This window comes from Numenius arquata, chromosome 4 (genome assembly GCF_964106895.1).
Source record: "Numenius arquata chromosome 4, bNumArq3.hap1.1, whole genome shotgun sequence".
NCBI classification, from domain to species: domain Eukaryota; kingdom Metazoa; phylum Chordata; class Aves; order Charadriiformes; family Scolopacidae; genus Numenius; species Numenius arquata.
In genome coordinates this window covers 69729693-69754825 of record NC_133579.1, presented here as the reverse complement: position 1 = coordinate 69754825, position 25133 = coordinate 69729693, and the positions used below count along the sequence as shown (strand labels likewise).

The 25133-nt window shown below is 45.5% G+C and overlaps 1 protein-coding gene across 2 annotated transcripts in view; it reads left to right on the top strand.

Moving 5' to 3' along the window:
- SLC66A2 (solute carrier family 66 member 2) overlaps positions 1-24021 on the top strand; it is a 64409-nt gene extending 40388 nt beyond the window's left edge. For both annotated transcript variants that reach the window (XM_074146532.1, XM_074146531.1), the window contains exons 5-7: positions 2516-2732; positions 20775-21006; positions 21478-24021. In XM_074146532.1, the coding sequence (XP_074002633.1) occupies positions 2516-2732; positions 20775-20982 (425 nt within the window). In that variant the 3' untranslated portion in view covers positions 20983-21006; positions 21478-24021. The remainder of the gene's footprint in view (positions 1-2515; positions 2733-20774; positions 21007-21477) is intronic.
- Positions 24022-25133: the final 1112 nt, after the last annotated feature.

Genomic DNA, 25133 nt, shown 5'->3' with positions numbered 1-25133 from the left:
GACTTTTTCTTTCTCCTCATCCCCTTTTCTTCTGCTCATCATTATTGTGTCCCCATTGTAAGCCCAAATGCCTCTGTCTCTGAGAGCATCTCTTGGTAATATAACGGTTGCATAGTGTCAGATTAGTTGTGTTGGGTCAAGTCATTTGCTTGGTATTGCTCATGAAGCCGGCAAAATTAGTGTGAATTTACTCTTGTTACGCCTCTTGCTATTTTATGTTATGCAGATGGATTGGAACTACTGGAAAGAGTCCAGCGAAGGGCAACAAAGATGATTAAGGGATTGGAGCATCTCCCTTATGAGGAAAGACTAAGAGAGCTGGGACTCTTTAGTCTGGAGAAGAGAAGGCTGAGGGGAGACCTTATTAACGCCTATAAGTATCTCAAGGGTGGGTTGAAGGAGGAGGGAGCCAGACTCTTTTCAGTGGTTCCCAGTGACAGGACAAGGGGCAATGGGCACAAGTTGGAACATAGGAGGTTCCACTCGAATATGAGGAAGAATTTCTTCACGGTGAGGGTGCCAGAGCCCTGGAACAGGCTGCCCAGGGAGGTTGTGGAGTCCCCTTCTTTGGAGATTTTCAAGACCCGCCTGGATGCAGTCCTGAGTAGCATTCTCTAAGCAATCCTGCTTCAGCAGGGGAGTTGGACTAGATGATCTATATGGTCCCTTCCAACTCTAAAAAAATTCAGTGAAATTCAGTGAAATTCAGATGTAGATCAGGCAAAGTGAAAGGAATGGGAGTTTTGGGTGTCTCTTATTCCTTCTACCTTGTTCTTGTTGACTCTTCTTGAGTTCTTGAACTTGTGTTCCTCTCCAGAAAATGCAGCAGAGATAAGTTAAAATGGATAATGTTTTTCTTGCCTTTGTGGTTATGGTTGTCTTGCACCTTCTTTTTTCTGCTTCATTCCATTTTGTTCTTCCTTCATCTCCACAAAGGAAAGCCTTCCCTAAGCTCCAGAAATGTGTGATGGGCTGTTGCAGCGCTGGGTCGCTGAATTCTGAGGCTGAGGAACCGCTGCCATAAAATACTGAAGGCCAATGTTACAGTGACAATGGCTTTGCCACAGGTTATTTAATTTCATTCTGAGTGATGGCTGACAATGCTCCAGGTTGGGTATGGCTTCTGGCCAGTTTTGCCTTCCTCTTTGTGTGGCAAAGTAAAATGATTCAGCTGGATGCAGTCAGTAGTTGTCTTGAGGCATGGGTTTGCCAAGTATTAACGAGGGCTAGTTAATAAAGAGTGTCTGAGGGCCAGACTGATAATGATGTGAAAGTGTGAAAAGATGCGGAAAATAAAACTATTATTTGGCATGTATAAGTATCCTTAGGCAGCTAAGTGCCTGTGCAGATTTATTCCCCTTCCACTGAATTTGTTGTTAGTGTTAATCAGCGGAGGTCGATGTCTTCCTTGCCTGAGTTAACAACAGGACTTTTTTTATAGCATTCTGTACTGCTGCCGAGGAGGCAGTGACAAAAATCTTCTAGTTATGTGGCGGTGTATTGCACATATTTGGGCTGGTTGTAATAACCCTGTTAGAACAACGGTTCATCGTCTTGATAATTAACAGAATCCACTTGGTCTGATACAGGTATTTTTTAACTTGAAGACAAGGAAGACATGAACAGCACCTGCTAATGAACAGTTGTTTCAGAATTCTCATTATTCAAAATTAGGTTGTTATTTTGCTATGCGGTAAAAGGTAATGGGGGTTGTATGTTTTCTTTTTCATCAGTAAGAGAGCTGCGTCTCTTCCAGGGGTATGCTGTTGATGTGCCAAACAAATGGCACGGTGGGTTTGTTCTTTCTCTCGTTCTCTCAAGAGAGGATACAGCATTTTGTTCTGGTGGATGTAGGAATGGGTGTGCACCCTGTGCTCATCGGTGCTGGCAACGGCAAGAGCAAAGCGCATTTTGCTCTTGAAGTGAAAAGTGGTGACGTCTGCGGGAGGTGGTGTTTCAGGGGGGATTCTTGTGGTGAGGCACTGGAACAGGTTGCCCAGAGAAGCTGTGGATGCCCCATCCCTGGAGGTGTTCAAGGCCAGGCTGGATGGGGCTTTGAGCAACCTGATCTAGTGGGAGGTGTCCCTGCCCGTGGCAGGGGGGTTGGAACTCGGTGATCTTTAAGGTCCCTTCCAACTCTATAACCATTGATATCTGAAGGTCAATGCTTTCTCTTTAAAAATCATCTTTGTAAATATTTTGACATTTGCAAATCTTTGTTTTATTGTTTCTTCATTGAACACCCCCACCAAAAATGTTTTCTAAATCAAGACTCCTAGTTTTTATTTTTCATTTTTCATGTTGGTTTTTGAGTTTTATGGGGTTTTGGGGGTTTTGTTTGTTTGTTTTGTTTTTATTTTTTTTTAATCCTTTCCTTTGTTTTCTACCTTCCCCTGCTTCCGAAGACTTGACAGTGACTCCCTCGTGCTTCCCAGTTCTCAGTTCTATCTTGATTAACTTTGAGTCGGGTTGGGAAAACATATTTTATTCTTCTTCCCTTCCTATTCTGTTGCAGATTTTGACTTGAACTATTTTTGGCATTGGAGCAAGTTTACGGACTACGTGCAGTGTGTCCTGACCTTCACTTGTGTGACCGGTTACATCACTTACCTCTGGCTTGACTCATCTCTCTTTGTGGAGACGCTGGGCTTCCTTGCAGTGTTCACTGAGGCTATGCTAGGCGTTCCCCAGCTCTACCGGAACTACCAGAATAGGTCGACAGAAGGAATGAGGTATGGTGTTTGTCTTGCATAAAACAAGTAAGCGAGTGTGCGTGTCTGTAGGCGAATCTTTGTGTAGTGTGGAAATACTTTTCCAGGCAGGGCAATGTCATCTTTCTGAATTTCACTCGAAAATACAGCAGCCGTCAGAGTAGAGTCTCAATCAGCTGGAGCAGCACTGCTGGAGGCGGTGGAAGCTGTTACACCTCTGACGTCTGATCCATTGTCCAAGTCCAACTGGATAGTTCTGAGGTGAAACACATTTTAGTAAAATAAACATGTAAAACTACTGCTGTTGCCATTAGCAACATACTGTAGTTCAACTCCAGCTGTGCTACACTGGTAATTAGAAATGGACTAAAGAGATCTTGTGTATCAAAATAAAGAGGAAGAAGATATTTTGAGCCTGCAGTGGGTAACTGTCAGTGTAACTCGCGTATTAGCTCATCACTTTTTCTCACATATCTACTCATCACTTGTTTGTAATTCATTATTATGTATGTAGCAAATGACATCAGTATGTGTTTTTGTGTAAAAGTTTGTAACATTAAAAAAAGCTCAAAGGAGATGTTTACAGTCGTGACTGGGAAACCCTCTGTAAACAAGTGAGGGACAGAAATAATCTTGTGCCCACTGTTGGGGTGTTAAACTAGATTATCTTTTCATACTGCTTACTGGATATCTCAGTGATAACACTAAGATTTCCAAATTGCAAAGGCAACTCATAAAGCTTTTTAAGAGAGAAAACGTCTCCTGTGGTGCAGTCAGTGCACTGGTCTATAGAAACAGTACAGCAGCAAATGAACTTCATAGAGTGCTGTGATCATTTGTGACACTGTCTTCTTTTTCATTGTTTTGAAATGACTTCTCTTTCCTCACTTTTAAACTCGCTGGGATACTTTTTATTTCGGTCAAAACAAATAACCGCTCCCCAACATCCCCAAACCAAGCGATTCTGTCCTTTGCCTGTTGACATTGTTCCCTTTACTTGTTTGGCTGGGAGACACTTAACGCTAGCTACTTTAAGTTCTTTTCTAGCCTGAAATGTTGATGAGGGAATATTCAGAAATTTGCTTTGATGCTTAAGGCATTTTCTGATTGGGAACCCCTTTGGTACAGGGTGAGTCAGAATCTGCTTCCAAAATATTGGGCTATTTTTCATGCACTCACTGCCTTTGACAATTCTGTACCTGTGATATCCAAAAGGCAATTTACCTTCTGGACCTTCTTTCTGCTCTGGTTTGACTTTTCCCTTTAGGTTTTTTTATCTGTGAATCATAATGCCATAATGCCATATTATGATAGCTGCTGCCAAATAATGTTTTGCTTTTCTTTAGCGCCTCTCTGGGAACCTGAGTTTCAGTCCAATTTCCTGTATAAGCTATTTAGCAAAAGGAAAAAGCCAAAACCCTTTGTGCTTCACAACAACAGTTTCTTTGTAAAGCATTAAGTACAGAATTGCAGAATTCTCATCTAAAATTGCTTGGCAAGAGAGTGCTGTGTTGAGACAAGAGAAAATAGCATAAAAGCTCTTGTTCCCTTGCCATCAAACAGAACAAGGTCCAGCGATAGCCGCCCTCCCTATTGGCTGGGCCCAGAGGTTTTCCAGAATGCATTCCCCTCTCTGGTTCTACTCTTGAAGCACTGCTTTGTATGGCATTGCACGTTGATGGCTCTGGGGACTGATGATACAAAGCACAGCTTATGCTGCTTTACTGCAGTTAGTGCTCTTTCTTTTTTTTCAGGTTATATTGCAGTTTTATATATGTTGCAGGTACTACGTATAGTTTCTAGCACCATGCAATCCTGAGTTGAATTGCAGGTCTCTAAGGATTACTGGGCTATTCCTATGGTGAGAGTGACTTCCACTAGTGTATTACCTTCTGTTGAAGGAGCTGTTGGAAATATTTCCTCTGAACTTCCCTTCCTGTGCCTGCTTCTCTGTCTAAAAGCACGTCAGAGAAGAGACCCCAGTGAGGTGCTGGAGTGGGTCCAGAGAAGGGCAACGAAGCTGGTGAGGGGTCTGGAGAACAAGTCTTATGAGGAGAGACTGAGGGAGCTGGGGTTGTTCAGCCTGAAGAAAAGGAGACTGAGGGGAGACCTTCTCGCTCTCTACAACTCCCTGAAAGGAGGGTGTAGCCGGGGGGGTCGGTCTCTTCTCCCAAGTCCCAGGTGATAGGACAAGAGGAAATGGCCTCAAGTTGCACCAGGGGAGGTTCAGATTGGATATTAGGAAAAATTTCTACACTGAAAGGGTTAAGCCTTGGAATGGGCTCCCCAGGGAAGTGGTCGAGGCACCATCCCTGGAGGTGTTGAAAAGATGGGTTGACGTAGACCTTAGTGACATGGTTTAGTGATGGTTTTTTATCAGAGTTAGGTTGATGATTGGACTAGATGATCTTAAAGTAGTTCCCTTCCAACCTAGACAATTCTGTGGTTCTATGAAGGGAGCATGTAACAGTCCAGCCAGGCTACTCATAGGACTAAGTTTATGACTTGTGTGGGTATTTACCAGATGGGGGCTGGTTGATGCCCACTGCTCTGTGCAGTTATTTACTGCTCAGTGCAGAAATAACACACATGGGGATGGTTACGCTGTCAGAAGCAGTTGAACCGGTGATCCTCTGCCCATCAGCTGGTCCATAATGGCTGGCTGCCAGATGTGCTTTTAGCAAGTCTCAGTGGCAAAGTGAAATAGAAGAGTTTCAAGTGTCTTTGTGGCTTTAAGCTTAATGGAGAGAGCAATGAGAATGAAGCTGCTCTGTTTAGGGACCTTTTGGACAATTATCACATCCTGTGTTGGAGGCGGTAATTTCTTAAGCCACAGGAGTTCTGTCACCTGTGGTGCATGAGTGGGGCCCATGTCCCCTGTAAACGTCACAGCCTTTACTACTGCCAGAGAAGGGGCTGTTTGGAGGTGTAAGGTCCCATCCAGTTTCTCACAGGAGGTCCTCATGGGTTGGCTGAGAAAAGCAGCAACCTGCATCTGTCTCTGAATTGGGGCAGAATGGGACACAGCAGCTGATATGTTAAGTCTATTTCTACTTTAGCAAATAATCCCTTTCCTAAATGTGAACTGGCAAAATAGAAACAGGGAATAAGATGTGGCCACATCTGATCAGGGTATCCTGCCAGACTCCTCAAACATTGTGTTGTTTCTGAAAAAGGCAGCGACCAAATAACTCCACAGCACCCACCCACCCATCCCACCACCTTTCTGTTTAAATCACCCCTTTCTGTTTAAATGAGAAGTTGAGGATACCTCATGCTTGAGGTGGCAGTCATTTCCTGACAAATCTGGAGACCACTGGCCATGAGAGAAGTAAATGGGACAAGTGGCTGTGGTGCCAGGCAGGATACCCTTTGGGTGTCTGTTGTGAAAAGGGTCCCATCATCTTGCTTCTGTATTTCAATCCGTTACTGCCTGAAAAGTCCCCTACTGACAATGTGCTCAGTGTCTGAGGTAAACCTCCAGGGGACATCTGCAGCTGAGTCATTGTCACAGGGCATGGCTGGAGTGAAGGAACCATAGTTACGTGCATTGTAGTAGTCCCGAGAATGAGTCTTTCCAGTTCTTTGATATCTCTATTCTGCTGGGTAGGGCTCCTCACTTCTTATTTTTATTTATGTCATCATTTCTCCCTACTTCTCTCATTTTCCTTCTTTTTGTAGCAATATCGCTACTAGGTCCTGTTGTTTCTTCCTTGGTTCTCAGAGAGCAGAGACCAAAGGAGAAGTTGAAAAGAATCGGAAACAAGAAAAGCAAGAAGGAGCTGCATGCTGAGTGGCAGCTTTTATGTAGGGAAGATAGTGTAGTATGTCCTGGTGGGCTGATGATTGAAGGGTGGAAATTTGCCCATGATTAAGTAAACAGAACGGTTTCTTTTCAGTCAGCACTTGGAGTTCAGAGCCGCTGGATGGCAGAACCTCCCCAGGTCCAAGAAAGAGGTCTGGCAGCAGGACTAAGCTGGGCTGCGTATCTTGAAGTCTCAGAAGCCGCAGTCCAGGTGATACCCAAATGTGCCCATCAATGGTCAGCTTGGAAGCATGTGGGCCCAATAAGCAAGGTCCTCTTGCAGCGGTTGTCGAACTCCTGGTGTGCACTGTTGTCTCTTCCCTGGCTCCACACTGGGGACAGAACCAGGGAAGGGCTGTGTCATCCCTCTGCCAGCTGTTTCCCAGGTCTCTCTTCCAGCCCGTGGCCAGTTTGCAGTCTGCTTGGAAGGTGCGTCCTTTCTGCACACCTCCGACTGTCACGTTTGGCTGACATCGGGTCAAAGGCTCAAAATTTTGCCCCCCAGAGATGGCCGGCACAATCAGTTACTCTGCTAACGTGTGGAAATGAGCCTGTCTTGAGAAATCTGGCCTGGAAAGGCTGAATGAGGAAAATCTCAGTATTGCATTCAATCAGATTATTGTGTGACGAAATAAAGAAAATATTAATTTGGTCCCTCCTGTGGCAGTACGGGGTTGCTCACTGTGATTATCCTGTTTTACAAACCCCGAGTCGCTGAAGGAGAATCAGTTGGCATTTATTGTCTCAGAAGCTGCGGGAGCCAAGAGTGCTTTTCCATTCAGAAGTGTTTTATGAGGTGCGCTGCAGCCGTGAGCTAGTTACGAGCAGGCGTTTATTTGAGATGTATCCAGTGAACTAAGTGTAGTGTAAAGAGGTTTGAAAGAAAGAAATTATATTAAATGTATATCCTGGTATATTATTTCCTCTTTTCCCCTATAGATAGTACTAAACAGAGGGAGATAAAATTTTGTTGTGGGGTGCTTTTATTTAGTGCTGCTCGGTAGCTTTTTCCTTTATGACACATGCAGCTCTTTATATAATTTTTTAAGAGTAGCTTTTGACTTGGGAGGATAGTGTTTGTCCCAGAGACAAATCCTGGCTTTATTCAAACTCTGTGAAGATTAATGCCAGCTGCTAGATTTTTCTGCCTGTATTGGATTAGCCAGGTGCTGTGATGAGAGTCCTCAACACAGGAAGGACATGGAGCTGTTGGAACGGGTCCAGTGGAGGGCCATGAAAATGATGAGAGGCTGGAGCACCTCTGCTGTGAAGACAGGCTAAAAGAGCTGGGGTTGTTCAGCCTGGAGAAGAGAAGGTACCTGGGGAGACCTTATAACGGCCTTCCAGTACCTGAAGGGGGCTACAGGAGAGAGGGGGAGGGACTCTTTATCAAGGAGTGGTGTGATAGGACGAGGGATAATGGTTTTAAATTGAAAGACGGGAGATTTAGCTTAGACAGTAGATAGAAATTCTTTCCTGTGAGGGTGGTGAGACAGTGGAACAGGTTGCCCAGAGAAGCTGTGGATGCCCCATCCCTGGAGGTGTTCAAGGCCAGGCTGGATGGGGCTTTGAGCAACCTGGTCTGGTGGGAGGTGTCCCTGCCCATGGCAGCGGGGTTGGAACTAGATGATCCTTAAGGTCCCTTCCAACTTTATCCATTCTATAATTCTATGAGCAGATGCAGAAGGCTTTATTCAGGACTGGATAACCAATGTCTGGCCACCTCCTCCAGCAAGATATCAGATTTAAGGAGATTGGGGAGGCGCTCTAAAAATGCTACTGCAGTGGTTTCTTGGGATTTTTTAGCCAGAGGGAATTTTTGAATAGTGAATAGGTAGAACAGCTCCAGTGAGTTACTTCCTTTGGAGTTCTGTTGTTTAAAAGAAAACAAAACCCTAAGCTAGAGAAAAGTAGCAAGAGTGCTGGATGTTTCTGCTCAGGCACTAATTGTGCATTAGCTTCTTAACAGAATACTTCTAGTTCCATTGAAAAAAGATGTTAGATGCAGTCGACAACTGTTACAGCAACTTTGTTACACATCCGTGCTTCTTTGGGCAGGTTCAGTAAAGGAGAAAGAGAAATTAACTGGAAAAGGACTTAAAAAGTGCTAAAAAGAAGGAAAGTTAAAAGAGGATGATGCAGACAATGGCAGTATTGATTTTGTGGGTTTTTTTTCCCAGCTCCTGTTCCTCACTGACAGAAACTGCATGGATAAGAGCAAAATCAAAAGGAATAGGAGTAGGGATAAGGGTTGCCTACATGTGAGATAACCTTTTCTGAGTATGCCATATAGATAAAGCAGACACTGGCCAGTACAGTGGTGACCTGAGTTAGTGGTGCATTGTGTCTGGTCTGGGACTAACCCCAAGGAAACTGCTGAAGAGAGAGAACTGTTTCTCTCAGGCTTTGGAATTGTAGCCTCCAGTTGCTGATATAACCATATCTACTCTCATTCTTAATATAGTAGCTGCTTTATATATGAAACAGTCAAAAAGAGAAGGTGGAAGAGGGGTAGAGGGATACGGTAAGTGAGGGCCATTTAGTTTTTTTTTTTTCTTTAAAAAGGCAGAATGGCTTTGTGGGTTCAAATCATCTGACCCAACTGAGAAGCATTGTATAGACAATCATAAGGGACTAAGCTATAAAAGAGGAAGTGGTTTTCAAGAGACTAATTAGGAATTAAAAGGTAAATGAAGAAATGGTAAACGGAGAAATGGCAAATGGAGAAATCAAGGTCTTAAGTGTGAGCCAAAAATACATTGGGTAAATGCAAAATTATTAGCACTACTTAAAAGTAGTTTGTACTTATAGGCCATTTCCTAGTTTCACTGCCTTTCCTATTGCACTAAGTTAATGAAAACTGTCAGTGTGCTTACAAATTGCCTATTTTAAACTATTTTCTGTAGTTCTGTGATTGTACACATTTGTCTTCCTAAATGCTCTTTCTTTCTACTCAGATCTTTAGTTTTCTTCGTGGGTCTGCAAAAGTCGTTGTCATTGCTTCTGTAGCTTCAGCCAGCATTCATACAGTTTTTCTGGGGAAGTTTTACTTGTTTCATTGTTCTGCTTTGGTGACAATTCTTCTTTCACTACTGTGGTCACTGATCAGCTGGTTACTGTTGTTCTTTATGGTGGCCTTTATATAAAACAGTCTGGGGTTTCTCTTTTTTGGACTTCGCATACCCATCCAGGTTTGCAGGAGTTTGGGGAGCAGTCAGTAAACAATACTCATGACTGGAGGGACCAGGTTTTGATACAACTGTAAGGCTTACCACTTACAGCTTCTCTTCTTCCTTAAAGAGGGAAAAACTTCTTTATGGTGAGGGTGACAGAGCCCTGGAACAGGCTGCCCAGGGAGGTCGTGGAGTCCCCTTCTCTGGAGATCTTCAAGACCTGCCTGGATGCAGTCCTGAGTAATGTGCTCTGGGCAACCCTGCTTTAGCAGGGGAGTTGGACTGGATGATCTCTAGAGGTCCCTTCCAACTCTGGCAATTCCGTGATTCTCTGTTCCCCTTTTCATTTGTGGTTCTAATAGATACAGGAACATCAGATTCCCTTCCTGATTCTGGCTGTTTTAAAGTTAAGAGGTTGAAGAAAGCGGTCTCTATTCCTCAGCAGACTTCTAGTTTCTTCTCCCGTTGAAGTGTTACTACATCAGGAAGGTAAACAGGCTTGGTCTCTCTTTAGTGCACTCAGGATGAGGGCAGAATCCGGCCAGCGTGTGAGCAGCTGGATCAAAACCATTTTGTTCTGATCCCAGGAAGCAAGCAGAGTCTCTCCTCTTCTCCTCCCCCTCTTCCCAGTTACAGCAGACCTGTGATCACTGCTCCAGGTTCAAGGACCTGCGCTTTCTGCTCGACTCTCTGTGGACACGTGGCCTGCGGGTTGCTGTGCTGGGGTCAGCACTTCATTCACCTCCCTGCTTGCCTGCTGTGTCTTCCCAGAGCCATTCTCTCAAGGCCTGCAGCAGCACAATACGAGGCTTCAAAGACAGCTCTTTGCACCCTGTGCGTTCAACACATATGAGAATTTCAGGAACTGAAAGAAGAGGCAGGTGGAAAAAGCCAGGAGGGAGTGGGAGACCTTCCTTCCCTCACCCTCCCAGCGCTTCTGACGGTGTGAGCAGCAGTATCCACTTCCCTTAGGCATCATCCAGATTGTAGCACAGTGTGGACTGCTAAAGCTCTTGCACATATTCAACCTCTTTCTCTTTTGTCTTCCCCTGGCACCTCATGCCGTCAGTTCAAAAAGTAAATTGAAAGCACATAACTTCAAACCGAAAGCATTCATCTTTTACAAACAGTGCAAGGCTTTCTTACAGTAATAGGAATAAAGCACTGCTAGCGTGTCTGATCAGAGCTCTCTTCAGTTGGTGCTTTTCTCAGTGCCCTGAAAATTTGTAATACAAGAGAAAATTTATTGTACTTCTGTTATGAAAACGTTTTATTAAGTTTAGGCACTCCGTTTGCTCTTGGCAAGGAAGTGTCATGCAAGGTACTTTGCATAATTAAGGTCAGGTCTTGCCAAGTCACAAAAGGTCAGAGTTGAGCTTATCATGAAAGCACTTGAGAGATGAAAGTTTTCTAAAAATGTATTTTTCCTCTGTTACCTAACAAATTTAGGAGCAGAAGGGCCTTGATTCTTGAACTTCCAGCACCTGTATTGTTTTGCCAGAGGTCGCTGCAGCCAGTTGTGTAAGTGGGATAAGTTATCTACTTGTGTGATTGCAGAATTGTCTCCCTCAGTGCAGTAGGGCTGAGTGGGATTAGAAATACGAAATGGAAGTAAAATGAGGTTTGGGTTTGGAGAAATGTCGATTGAGATGCAAGGACGCAAATATCCATAGTGGTAATACTGACTGTGATGAAGATCTATAAAGTGAGCAGAGGGGTGAGTAATTTAAGTGGTTAATAGATGAGCTAGAACAGCAGGAAAAAGAGGTTGGTGAAACTTAGGTCGGGAAGTGACTTTGCAGGGTGGTCCCAAAAAAGGAGAGATTTTCTGTTACAGGTTGACCTGTAATGGTATGTTTGGTTCTCTGCTCCTCAGACAAGGAGGGACAAGAAAACAGAAGAAGAGTGGGAAGTGCAGTGACTAACATGTTGAATGGTCTGCCTGAAAACTGAGAAAGGGGAGGAAGTGCTTGTAGCATTCTTTAGCGGGATGTAGAAAGAAACAAAAGTTGGTGTCAGAAAAAGCTGTTTCAACAAGGCTCAAAGGTAGAGTTTTAGTTTGTTCCAGGGAGGATGGCTGGGAATGACATATGTCCATGTAAGGGGATGGAATTATATGCCAAGGTAGATGTCCTGCCATTGTCAGGTGAGCTTTCAGGGTAGTGGTGGAAGCCCTGTCCCTTCAGATACTAAGTCTTGTATTAGAGAATTTCCTAAACCAGGATTCATAGTGTACAAAGGGGCAGATGGCAAGAGTTTGGGAATGAAGGCAGGCTGGGGAACGTCTGTCCATTTTGAACTGCAAAGACCCTAGTTTTACTGACGTTTTAAGATTTGTGTCATGCTGCTGTGTGCGGGATGTGATTGTGACGCTTTTATTTCCTCCCCACAGCAGTCAGTCGTTCACAGCAGGGCTTTGAAGCACCGCTCTGCAACCACTGTGGGTCAGTGGAAAGCATTGGTTTGTGGTGACACCTTCTGACAAAGCCCAGCCTTCCCATTGAGCAATCACTCTTATTTTACTTTACTAGCTGAAGGATGTGATTAATTTGTGAAAAGTAACTACTGTAGTATCATTAGGGTTTGGCCTCGGGGGCACTGGCTTTGGAGGCAACCACTTGAACGCCAGCAAGGTAAGCACTAGAGCTAGCACTGTTACCTTGTGTATGTTGACCAAAGTGATAATTACAGTTATTGAGTTGGAATACTAAAGGCACGCTCAGGCTATCTAGTGGTTACCCTATGAAGATGTGGCAAGATGAGTGGTTCAGCTAGCGGTGCCAAGCGGCCGGAGAGTAGATGGGCAGCATGAGAGCACCTGGAGCAGCGTTAGCCAGCAGCTGTGCCTACAGCTCCATCCTACAGCCTTAAGCGGGATGTGAGAGACAGGGAAAGGGGGACAGATACTCAAGAACAACTTCAATGAGTGAGATGCTGAAGGGTGGTGATTTGGTGCCCCAGCACCTTGAGAAAAGCCGCCCCCTGTCATGGCAGCAGGTATCGAAGCTTCCAAACCCACCAGCAGCAGAGTAGAGCCCGTCTCATATGTGTTTGTACCACACGTCTGAGCAGATCTGAGCTTTGCAGTCTGGCCAGCATCCATTTGTGTGGCCTGGCCGGAAAGGCACTGGTGTGAATTGTGGTTCAAGTCTTTCCAGATCCACAGAAGAGATTTATTTTTGACTCTCTTCAGTGGTTGCCAGTGAGAGGACGAGGGGCAGCAGGCACAAGCTGGAACATAGGAGGTTCCACTCAAATATGAGAAGAAACTTCTATACGGTGAGGGTGCCAGAGCCCTGGAAGAGGCTGCCCAGGGAGGTTGTGGAGTCCCCTTCTTTGGAGATTTTCAAGACCCGCCTGGATGCAGTCCTGAGTAGCATTCTCTAAGCAATCCTGCTTCAGCAGGGGAGTTGGACTAGATGATCTATATGGTCCCTTCCAACTCTAAAAAAAATTCAGTGAAAAATTCAGTGAAATTCAAGTTGTAGGGCACTAGGAATAATTTATAGCTGTTAAGGGGTACGAGTTTCTGGACCTGTCCAGACTAAACTTTAGGCATAGCTGCTTGAAATAGCCAGAGGCCATACCAGTCACCCCAGACTATCCACCAGCCCTAGCCCCAGATTGCGTGTCTTGTAGTTTCCCCTTAACTTTCCTTTGACAGACATGTTCTAACAAATCGTGGCTTTTGGGTGGGTGTGCTAAGTGGGGTCAAAGTGCCTGACACCCTGCCACCCTTGGGAGTTTAGAAAACAGATGTTCATGAGGAAAAATAATGGACAAATACCTGTTTACCCTATTTTTCCATAAAACTTTGTTGTTTATTTGTGAGTCTGCATAAAATGCATATATTAAAAAAGAAGCCACCAACAAACAGTCACTTTAGACTGCATCTTTGTGGGTTTGTTTTTTGCCTGACAGTGTTCCAGAGTGAAATCCTCCATTTCATCTTTCCTCAGTGACATGTGCAGTCCTTGAAAATCACAGGAGGTTTCAGATAGTTTGCTTTTCTGGTGCAGGCCAGTCTTTCTTCAGTGGTGCCCAGTGACAGGACAAGAGGAAACGGGCACAAACTTGAACATAAAAAGTTCCATCTAAACATGAGGAGGAAATTCTTCACTTTGAGGGTGGCAGAGCCCTGGAACAGGCTGCCCAGAGAAGTGGTGGAGTCTCCTTCTCTGGAGACATTCAAAACCCGCCTGGACACGTTCCTGTGCAACCTGCTCTGGGTGGACCTGCTTTGTCAGGGGGGTTGGACTAGATGATCTCCAGAGGTCCCTTCCAACCCCACATCATTCTGTGATTCAGTATTACCCATTGCCCATGGATGTGGCTTTAACTCAACTGCTTTAGTTTGGTTCCAGAGATTCAAAATAAATGCTGGATCTCTCTTGCATTGCTCCTCTTAAGTCCTTGTGGGGCTGGACAAATGGCTCCCTTTGGAGATGCTCAGTGCAGCTCCAACCTCGGAGGAATTGTTGAGAAGTGAGGTAAGGCACTCTCGCTGAGGCAGAGCACGTAGGACTGGTGAACAGTTTCATGCTTGGATTCCCAGCTGGCTGTGCAGTATTTAAAAACAAGATCTATGCTTGCTCATGCAGTAGAACCTGTCTTAGGGTATGCACGTTTAGTTTCCAGATTTTCAAACTTCAGAGATTTTGAGTATCTGATCCCAATGTTTTCTTCTTCTCTTTTATTTTTTTTTCCTTTTAATAATTTTTGGCAGGCTAAACAAATTGGTTAGCGTCAAGAAAACTCCTTTTTTGTTAAGCCATATGGCTTTTTGTTAGGAACAAATGCCTATTTACTAATTTTCGTTTGTTTTGTGCAGTGTTAAAAATACCATGGCATTCGGGTTTCATGTTTTCTGGTCTGTGTTTCCTTGTTGAAGGCAGGCCAGCCTCTGATTGCAGTGCAGTGTTACGGATGCTTGCCGTCTTCTCCAAGTAGACTATTTTTGAGCTGCAAATGGGAGCTGAAAGTTTTCCAAAGTCAGGATGTTATAACTGAATCTGCTTTCTCTTCCAGACATTCCCATGCAAATGGCTTGTGGGAGGCAACAGCTGAAAAGGTTGCAGGAGAGATACCTTCTGTACCCTCTTCCTCGCTTCCCAAAACCAAATGCAGTGTTCAAAATACTCATTGACAGGCTGTTTTGATGTGGACCTTATTCCTGAAGGAAATACTAGCTTGTCAGCTCTTAAAATGATTTTATTCTGTTTTTATATCCTCAGTCACTTAAGGATCTGTCACCATTTTTTAACATATATGAACATCAAGTGCTAATATATGAAGAAATATCTGAAACTGTGGCAATCTGAAAAGTCAGATTTTTGAATCTGGCATCACCTGTGTCTTGGTCTAGCACTTGGCTGTTACGTGGGGAAGTTGTGGTCAACTTCCACTGATCCTTGAACAAAAAGAGTCCGGGCTAATGCTCCTCTTTTTAGTTCCAGTTGCCTGGCATAGAAAGAAAGAAAAAAAAAAAGCAACTTTCAAAGTAGATAAAGGTCAATAAATTATACTCATTTTTCTGTTATTGAAAATAACTTAGGATTTCTGAGTTCATTGACTGTCTGAACACAATTAGCACTAAGTTTGTGACTGTAGCAGGATGTAATTACATCAGGGCAACACGTACCTCCTGTTGCTATTTGTGCTGAAACGTCTCGTCAAACCACTACAGGATTTCTGAACGGAAGTTACTGTCTAATGTCTGATTCTCTTTGTGTCTTCCAGCTTGCAGGGTTATTTTTGGGTTTGTGTGTTAAGCTACAAACATGCAGAGTCATAACATGGATGTGAGAAAATCTACAGTGCACACAGAAAGCGAGTACCGCCGTGTTTTCCTTCTTGTGTAGGTTTTGTGCTAAGTACCAGCCCATGTTCTGCAGGCTGCTGTTCTGCGGTTCTGTTAACGTGCTACTCTTTGTAAGTTATTTTGATGAACGGCTGCAACTAGTCTTGAGGCAGACTTGTTTACCAGGGAGGAGAAAGAGGGGGCTTGACATCTCATATTTTTTTTTACAAGATCCTTTTTTTTCGGTAGTTTTTGCTCTTTCAGATGAAGGGCAAAGAAAGGGGTAATGACCAAGAAGTGACTAATGTTGAGCAGAGTGTGCAAAGGCTCCAATGGAAAATGAGAGACTTGAGACTGTGGCAGCCAGGTTTTGAGCAGAAGGAATGAAGATGCTGAAAAGCTTTTATTTGAGTAGCATTAGTCCTGGATAAGGGGGGGTTGAGCCTAAATATCCAGCTATCTCATTTTTCTGTAAATTACATAGCCTCTAGTACAGTTCCTCAAAGAGAAGCAACAGAAAGTTGGTTTTGTTTTTTTATTTTTTGTTTTGAATGCACTTTACAAGCTCTTTCTACATCTGAATAATTTCAGGAGTATTCTGTAAAAATTATGGTTCACTGGCTAATTGGTGTTTTTCACCTTTAGTTGCTGTCACTTCAAAATTAATATACAATATACAGGGAACCTGAATGAAGCAAGTTGTTCCTTGAGAAAAGTGAATGCTGTTTTCCAGCATGCCATTTATTTATTTAGCGAATGAAGATTGCTGCAGAGTCTTTATGAAATCTACTATCAGTGGTAGAGAACAGCAGCACCGTAGGGCATTTTTATATTACCATATTAAAAACCAGCATTTAGCAACCCACCCCTAGCCTAGCGTCTGATCAGAAGCGACGGTGTCTTTCTGAGAATTAATTCCAACAGCAGAATAAATAAGTGCTCTCTCAGATTTTGAGAGCGGGTGAAAAACACCAGCTTTTCCTCTTTGTGGTCAATGGCAATTTCCACAGACTTGACACTGCCTGTTACTACATTAGCAACTCCTTGTAACGAGCTCAACTGTAAGGAAGGAGCTTGCTTTGAGGGGGTTTGTTGTCATTGGATACCGCAGTACTGATTTACATTACTGGGAAATGCTATTTTTACCGCAAGTCTGCTTCAGCCTCTGGCAATACCAGCTATTTCAGCGCAGTTCCTGCCTCCTGCCCCTCCGCTTGGCATCTCTGTTGTCGCACAACCAAACGCTGCCGTTGGTTTATTTCCGCCTCCCCAAATTGCTCTGTGGCACTGCTCACCCCTAACCCCGCTCACTCATTTGTGCTAAGAGCTGTTGTGCTGTCCTACTAGACCTTATCCCCCTTATCAACAAGGTGAGCATTTCACTGAATTTCACTGAATTTCACTGAATTTTTAGAGTTGGAAGGGACTATAAAGATCATCTAGTCCAACTTCCCTGCTGAAGCAGGATTGCCCAGAGCATGTCAGAGCATGTTACTCAGGACTGCATCCAGGCGGGTCTTGAAAATCTCCAAACAAGGGGACTCCACAACCTCCCTGGCAGCCTCTTCCAGTGCTCTGTCACCCTCACCGTGAAGAAGTTTTAAGTTTTTTCTCGTATTTGAGTGGAACCTCCTATGTTCCAGCTTGTGCCCGTTGCCCCTTGTCCTCTCCTGCCTTCCACGTCTCCTCAGCTTAGCTTTGGGCTATTTCAGGAAAGCCATTGGTTTATTTACTCCTAAACCCTGCTTTGCTGTGTAGCCAATGCCGCGCAGAACAGCTTCGCTCACGTGGCTTTGCAGATGTCAGGAAGGTGATAGTATGAAGGTGGTCTTTGTGAGACAGGTAGGGAAATTCTTGCTGCATGCAGCCTCCCTGTGCTGTGATGTCCAGTCCCAGGCCATGTTGATGCTGCCTCTTGCAGCAAAGCCTCATCTACGTTAACAGTGAAGCATTTTTCTCTTGCAGCCTGAAGCCGCTGCTGCCTCATGCGGCTCCCTGGGAGACTCACCCTGTTGCTGTGATCCCACAGATTCTCCATCACACGGCGTGCAGAGTCCTGCAAGGGAAGAAAGCTGAGGCTAGAGGGTTGCCCCCTTTAGTGTATTGGTAGCTTGTTAAAAATGAGCTTCACACATCTTACAGGAAGGGACTGGAACTTCATTCAGCAAATGGAGGTTACAGCAGAGCAGTAGAAGAAGGGCTCAGGTGTGCTCTCCCCTTTTTCCTCTCCGTCCCCACAACCAAGTGAAAACTCCATTTCTTTTGGGCAATAAAACCCTCCCTTTCTGCACAGACAGTGCCCTTTTCTCCTCTGGGGTAGGTAGGAGGTAGCTATCTGCCCAGGACAGGTTGGTTTATAGAATCATAGAATGGTTCAGGTTGGACCTTAAAGATCATCGAGTTCCAACCCCCCTGCCATGGGCAGGGACACCTCCACTAGACCAGGTTGCTCAAAGCCCCATCCAGCCTGGCCTTGAACACTTCCAGGGATGGGGCATCCACGGCTTCCCTGGGCAACCTGTTCCACTGCCTCACCACCCTCACAGTAAAGAATTTCTTCCTAATATCTAGTCTAAATCTCCCCTCTTTCAGTTTAAAACTGTTACCACTCGTGCTATTAGTGCACTCCCTGATAGAGAGTCCCTCCCCATCTCTCCTGTAGCCCCCTTTAGGTACTGGAAGGCCATTATAAGGTCTCCCCAGAGCCTTCTCCAGGCTGAACAACCCCAACTATCTCAGCCACCAAAATTCAAGCCCTTTCCAAGGACTTGTGTCCCAAGTTTCCAGTCCTCTTCTGTTCCTGTCATTCCCTGTCTTGCTCCAGCCTCTTTTTCATACCCCTTTCTCATCTGGCTAACATCTCTGCTCATCTGGTGTCTCTTCGGCTTTCCTCTGGGGCTCTTCATTTCCTCTTCTCACTTCTTGTGTGACACTATCCCCATTTCCTTGCCAAGTTTTTTTTGGTTACCCCACAAACATTTAGGTCTGTGCTGGCCATGCTTCTTTTTTCCAGTCCCAGCCTCTCCTCTGGAGAGCAGCCGGGACTGCCACAGTCACTGCTTTGCGTTAACCCTGGACTCCGAGAACCTCAGTGTAGCCACAGTACTAAGGTTTTGTGGAACATCAAGTGTTTTTTATATTTTTATTTTGCATTTTTATAGTACCTTGGTGATTTGCAGGTGTTCTCTATGGTTTTGTCCAAGCTACAGGACAGAGGAGGTTGTATACTCTCTGGGTTTTTAAAGATGGGGGCTCTGGAACATGCAAAAGCTATTGGAGCATGCACCAGGTTACCCAGTCGGTATTGCAGCCTGTTGAGTTCACAGGTGGTTTCCAAGCAAAACCCAGAATTACTTTGGCAAACTCAGCACAGCATGTGACAGAGCTAGAGGTGTGCTTCCAGTGCTTGCTTCCTACGGTGCTGCTGAACTGCGCCCGTCCGTAAGGTTTCCCTCAGTGATTATTCTTTCGTTGGGGGAGTAGACTCTTCTGTAGGCTGTACATCTTCTGACAGTGTGTCTCTTCTCCTCCACATCTGCACTGCGCTATGGGGTCACTTTTAAAACCCAGCTAGCTTTCTGCATGGGGAATATCTTTTGTACATGAAATTCCTATTACGATGTTTTGTGGCATCCTTGAATTGCCTTTCTGTCAACAATGAGCCGTTAGATTGACCTGCCACGTTAACATGTGCTTTTAGTGAGGGTCCCCAACCACGCCAGGACAGATTCACAATTAAATTGTCATCAGTTGCCCAGAAAACACTGATAAACTTAAAATCTGAAGAGGAGGAATGTTGGCTGCCTGCAAGCAAGGTGCCAGTTGTATTACCCTCAGAGTTTATCGCCCTGCCTAATTAAAATCCCAAACAATCCCACCACAGCCTGTAAACCACCGGTAAGGTGACTCGGTGTGACTGGGAACATGCACCAGGCAGGTGGTTGCAGGCTGTTTGCACCGAGCGCAATTGACACTGTGGGTTCAGCAGTTGTTTTCCTTCTCTGATAATTAATTTACATTTTTAGAATGACCTTGGGTGGGGACTGCTCACTTGACTGCTCACTCAGCCCCTCGTCCTTGCTTGCGCTTACACACAGAGACTCTCTTTGGAAGGTCCATAGGATTGTAGACCTGTTTTACACCCTCAGCACCTGACATGAGTTCCAGAAAGGCTTGTATTTCCATAGTCCGATGGGGCAGCATCAACTGATGCTCTTGGCCACCCTGCCCGTGTGGGGAGAGAGTGGGCTGGAGCATTTGGCTTGCAATAAATAGCGTTGTGTACTTGTGTCCAAAATACAAATTGTGCTAGCTCCCTGCCTGAATGTTTGAGAAATGAACATTAAGTCCTACCCTGCTGCATGGGCCTGACTGCATTTGATGAATTGGAGTCAGTGCTGGCAAAACCTAATTGCTCATAATGATGACAAACCACGCGCAATGCTCCTACTGTGAACCACAAAGCTTTTGTCTGCTACCGCTTATCCATCTGCTTAAAAAGCTCTCCGGTTAAAGTGCATGAACCTCAGAAACGGCCTTCAGGATCTGGTTGTTCACATTTTGTTGAGGGCACTGAAAAAAAAAATTTGGTCTGTTTGAAGAACTTGCTTCTATTCCCCAGTGTTTCTCCTGATGTGGGGGAGCAGGAGCTGGACTGTAGGACAAGGGGATGGCTCAGCAGCACAGCCAGATGAAAGCAAGGATGGCTATTAAAAGGAAGTCTGAGCATTGCTCTTGATCTGTGTCCTTGATAGAAATCCCTAGTGATGTTCATCCTTGCAGTGAGAGCTGCAGGCGTGTCGTTTCCCCTCTTGCTGTATTACTGGATAATCTGTCTTTCTGGGGTTTTTTTTTTTTTGATTTTGCATTTTCTGCAGTTTTCTGCAATTCTGCTGGAATGAATTGCCTTGGTTTCCTGTCACTGTGTGACTTCGGTTTGTGGTCAGTGCCGTCAGCACGTGGCAGTCATGTATACAGAGCACCGCCGAGTCAAATATCCTAGCTGGGTATTTTAAAATCTTGGATACCTTCGTAGCCACAGGCATTTGGAGCTGTAATGGCTGAGATAAGAGCGCTGCGGTTTGCGGGTTAGAGAATTTGATCCTCCCTTCCAAGTACGGCGCTGCACGTCTTGGCCAGGCACGCTGCCTGCCCTCGTCGAGGGGAGTCCCAACCCACTGCTGAGTGTGAACCCTCGCTGAAGTAGGTGGGATCTTCCGGCATGGCAGGTCTAATCACAAGCCAAGCTCTCAATTAACACTCTTCCCTTCTTTTCTGTCTTTTAGTGTCAAGATGGTGCTGATGTGGACCAGCGGGGACACGTTCAAGACTGTTTACTTCATCTTGAATCAGGCCCCTTTCCAGTTCTCCATCTGTGGACTCCTGCAAGTTTTCGTGGACATCGCTATCCTGTTGCAGGTTTACTTGTACAGCTCCTACCCTCAGAAGCCCGTGTCCCACACCGCGCACCCGGCCAGCACCAAGGCCCTCTGAGGCACTCGGCTGGAGAGGCTGCAGGTCAGCGGCGCTGCGGAGTCAGCCACGGGCAGCTCCTCTCCCGCTTGTAAATACTCCTGTGTTGCCGAGTTGAAAGCAGAAAGGAGAACAAGGACTGAAAATCTGGCTGCTCTTCCAGCTCGGGAGGTTTTATTTTAAATAACTTGCTCTCTCTGTTTTCAGACTGAGCTGTACAGAACTTGGTGGGGGGAGGGGGCACTTTATTTTTGCATATGTACCTATGAGCCTTATCGATTCACAAATGTTTGTATATTTAATCACAAGGGCTGGATGGTTTGTGTTTTTAATGCTATTTAAAAATGTTACACCCCAGAAATTATAGAATATTTTGTTTGAAACTTTTACCTATTTATATAATATGAAGTCTGTATATTGGCAGGAAGTTTGTGGCATATGCTAGGATTCGGTATCTCCACCACGCAGGAAGAAGTATTGAAGAGCAAAAGCAGGAGCTTTCTTTTTTTCTTTCAGAAGGGTGTCTGGTGAGCAGAGAAGGTGAGGGCAGGAGGCCCTGCAGGGAGGAGAGCAGCCGGAAAGGAACCGGTCACACACACGGTGTGAAGCATCAGTGTGCTAAAGAGTGAACGGCAAGGTGCTCATCCCTGCCGCGGGATCAGCGCGGCAGGCGGACACAGCGAGAGGATGATGAAGAGAGTCCGAGTATGGACAATGCTGGAGCCATGTTCAGAGCAGGCACAGCCAGTCAAGCGATCAGCCAGAAGGAGGAGCTAACAGGAGATGGCAGGTAACTTCCGTAGCTGTGCTTTGAAACGATGGGGTTTGAGAACGGCCCGCCCTGCACTCAGGGGGCAGCACCGCTCCTGCACCCCTGCACAGGACAGAGCTGGGCTGTAGGACATCTTTCACAAACCGAAGGGGGCAACAGATGTGTGTTGGCAGTATTGCCAGGCAAGTATTTCTAGATGGCGATTGAGCCACAAAGGTAGAAGCGACTCCACTTCCATTGCCTCAGAAGAAGAAGTGGAAAAGTTTGAGACAGAGAACAAGCCATATCCCGTGGAGTAGGACTAGCATCTGACAGCTTGATTTGTTGAGGCTGAGATCCATGTTCATGTTGTTTAATGCCAAACAAAAACCAGTTTATGCTTTGGGGTGCTGCTTGCATTGACCCGGCAAGGAAGGAGTCCACGTTTTCCTTTTTCTATTGCTTAAGATCTTCTAGGTTCTTAGAAGAATCAGCAGCCTGTACTTAGACAGAGGGACTGAGAAAGCTGAAAGAGCAGAGGGTTTATTTATAAATGTAGATATTGTCTATAATGGCTGTTTGCCAGCGTAGGTCACCATGCCCTTTCTGAGAACTGCACGTGTCCAGCAGCTGCAGGTGGTGTGGACCCACAGGGGGCTGTGACCAAGCCCCTGGGCTTCTGCCAGCTGCCCTCATGAAACCGCCCTGACTGGTATGAGGCAACCATAGCAAGATGCTTAGTCCCAGGAACATCCATGCCTGCACTGCTTTCTTCTTCATCAGGTTCCTTCCCTGCTGCCAGCTGAATCCAACCCTGACCACAGCCAGGACAGATTTTTGAGAATCTTTTTTTCTCCAAGATTAGCCCACGAGCTTGTGTTTTCTTACCGATGGCAACAAGTCTGAGGTTTAATAACTTGTAAGGTTGTGGGTAAACCAGATACTTCCCCATCCCTGTTCTACTTGGGAAACTCATGACTTGAGTCCTGGACTGTCTTCATTGGTGGCAAACTGTCCTCTGGAGGGGAAGCATCCGCAGGCTGCAGCAGTGGTGGCGTGATGCTTGGTCGGAATGTCCATCATAAGACAGAGGAGAGTGGGCTGTCCCTGTGCTACTTCACAGACCTGCGCCCCTCTCGCTCCCCAGGGAGCCCCAGGCTGACATCGGGGCTCCCACTGCACGTGCTGTTTGGTTTCGGAGCAGACATGGTGGTTGGCAGAGGGCTGAGGCCCAAACTTGTGGGTAGAAGTCCTGCCCTGGGTCCAAGCCGTCCTGCCCTTTGGTGGGAGCACTGCTGGAGGTGGAAGGAAGGGTGTCCTCGGGAAGTCCCTCCTACCCTGGCAGATCCAGCTGGATCTGCACAAGTAAAGCAGAGCCGAGGAGAGCTGCTGTTTCTGAGGGCTGGGCAGAGAATGCTCTGCCCGGGCACTGACTCCATGCCCTTTGTTCCATACCATACTCTTTTAGGCCTGAAGTGACCTTACAAAGACGATGTACCCGGCATGGCAGACTATGAATGTTTTGTTCTTTTCCTTTCTCCAGTGTTCCGGTGGTGTTACAGGAACATCTGGGCTTTGGTCTTTTTTAATTGAAAACTTACTTAACAACTGGCTTCTCCGGAATGCTGCTTTAATGAGGATTGTATTTCTACTGTATGCAAACAAACACTTTCTTGTGTGTTTTAATGGTCTGAAGTTTTTTTTTTTTAATACCTTGTCATGATAAGATTTTTGTATATGGTGGTCTTTTTCTAATATTCTATGAAACGGGGATATAAGAAATAAATGGCTCTTAAGAAATATACTTCTGTATGTTATAGTTTCACCTGGGAGTGCACACTTTTGGCCACCTCTTTGGCTTTGAGCTACAGGTATTACCGAGGATAAAACAACTGTTGTGGGTTTTTTTCCTTTCGGGACTCTTCCCTGGGCAGATTCTTGAATCTGTCGTCGGTTCCCAAACCAGCAAGCTCTGCAGACCGGTCTCATTCACACCAGAGCTGCAAATGCTGGGAGAGAAGCCAGTGAAACCATGTCTAAAGTTACCTTCTGTGTGTGGCATTTAGCAAGGTAGGACTCTTGGCCAGGAACTCTTGAACTTCATCTTGCAAGATACTTTAGAGACAAAATGTTACAGAACTTTGGTTTTTCTTCTTTAATTGTCAGGATGTATCCGTATCAATGATCACCTCAGAGAATAAGAAATCAATTACTTCAAATACATCTCTGAATGTATGGCACATTTCATGGAGTTTATTTTCTCTGTCAGTTGCAAAGTTTTTTTTAAATAAAAATTGCCTATTATCTATAAGTTGCAGTGTTGCTTTGTGTTGTTCGGATATAAGATGTGTGCTTCTTAACTCTTTGTTATAACTCATCTTGTCTAGAGCACTGTCTGTAGGAATAATTAGCGTGCTTTTTCCTCCTGATGGGTGGCTAAGCACAAGGCATAAATTATCCTGAGGTCATGATGCATGACAGGGATTCTGGATTTCTGTCCCCTGCTCTTCTATACATCCTGGGCTAAACTTGTCCTCGTGGCCACTTAACTCTTTTATGCTCGCGATGCTCACGGTAAAAACAAATTTACTTAGCAGATTATTATGTAGCTTTAAAAAAAAACCCCAACCCTGTGTTGTGCAAACTGCATAATGAGGTCAAAGATGGGACAGAGCTGAGGGATGTGCTCTTTGCAGCCGCTGCACGGAAGATGAGGAAACCGAGCCTGTCATCTCATGGCCAACCACTGGGCCCAGAGATTGGCCCGCCCTGTTGATTCAGGACATAAAAACAAGGCGAGACAGTGAGGGGAGAGGGCTGGGGGCACAGGAGAGAGGGTCGGGAAGGGCAGGGGGAGAGAGGTGGGAGAGACGGAGCTTACTCAAATACGAGGCCGAAGGAAGAGGCTCCTGGAGGGGAGGGAATGGAAGAAAACCAAGACCTGGAAGGGCAAAGGTAGGTAAATCAGTGAAGTGGTGGTAAAGGAGGAGGAAAACAAGGGTGGGAAGTACAACCTGCCCGCTCTGTTACAGTCTGTGGGCAGTGGAGACCACAGGGGGCGACGGCCCAAGCAGTTCCCACAACATCCGAGCCTGCTCATCACTCATAGTGGTTGCAACCACCTATCCCAAACAGGACTGGTGTTACTGGCTGCTGCTCTGGCACTCGCTGAGGAGAAGCTAATGGTGGGACTGGCCCTGAATGGAACAAGGGGGAGCTGTCATGTCCATCTCTGGAGGCTGCAGCACCCCTTGTCGTGTTGGCTGGTGCCAGGGCTGGCTCTCCCCCGGCCCCGCACTGGCACCACAGCTCCATAGAGATGGATTTCATCATTAGGGGTTTGGGTGCGTGTATCTACGTACGTAGTTAGATGCAATGAAAATATTTTAAAGACAAAAGGCAAAGCTGAAATTTGGCACTG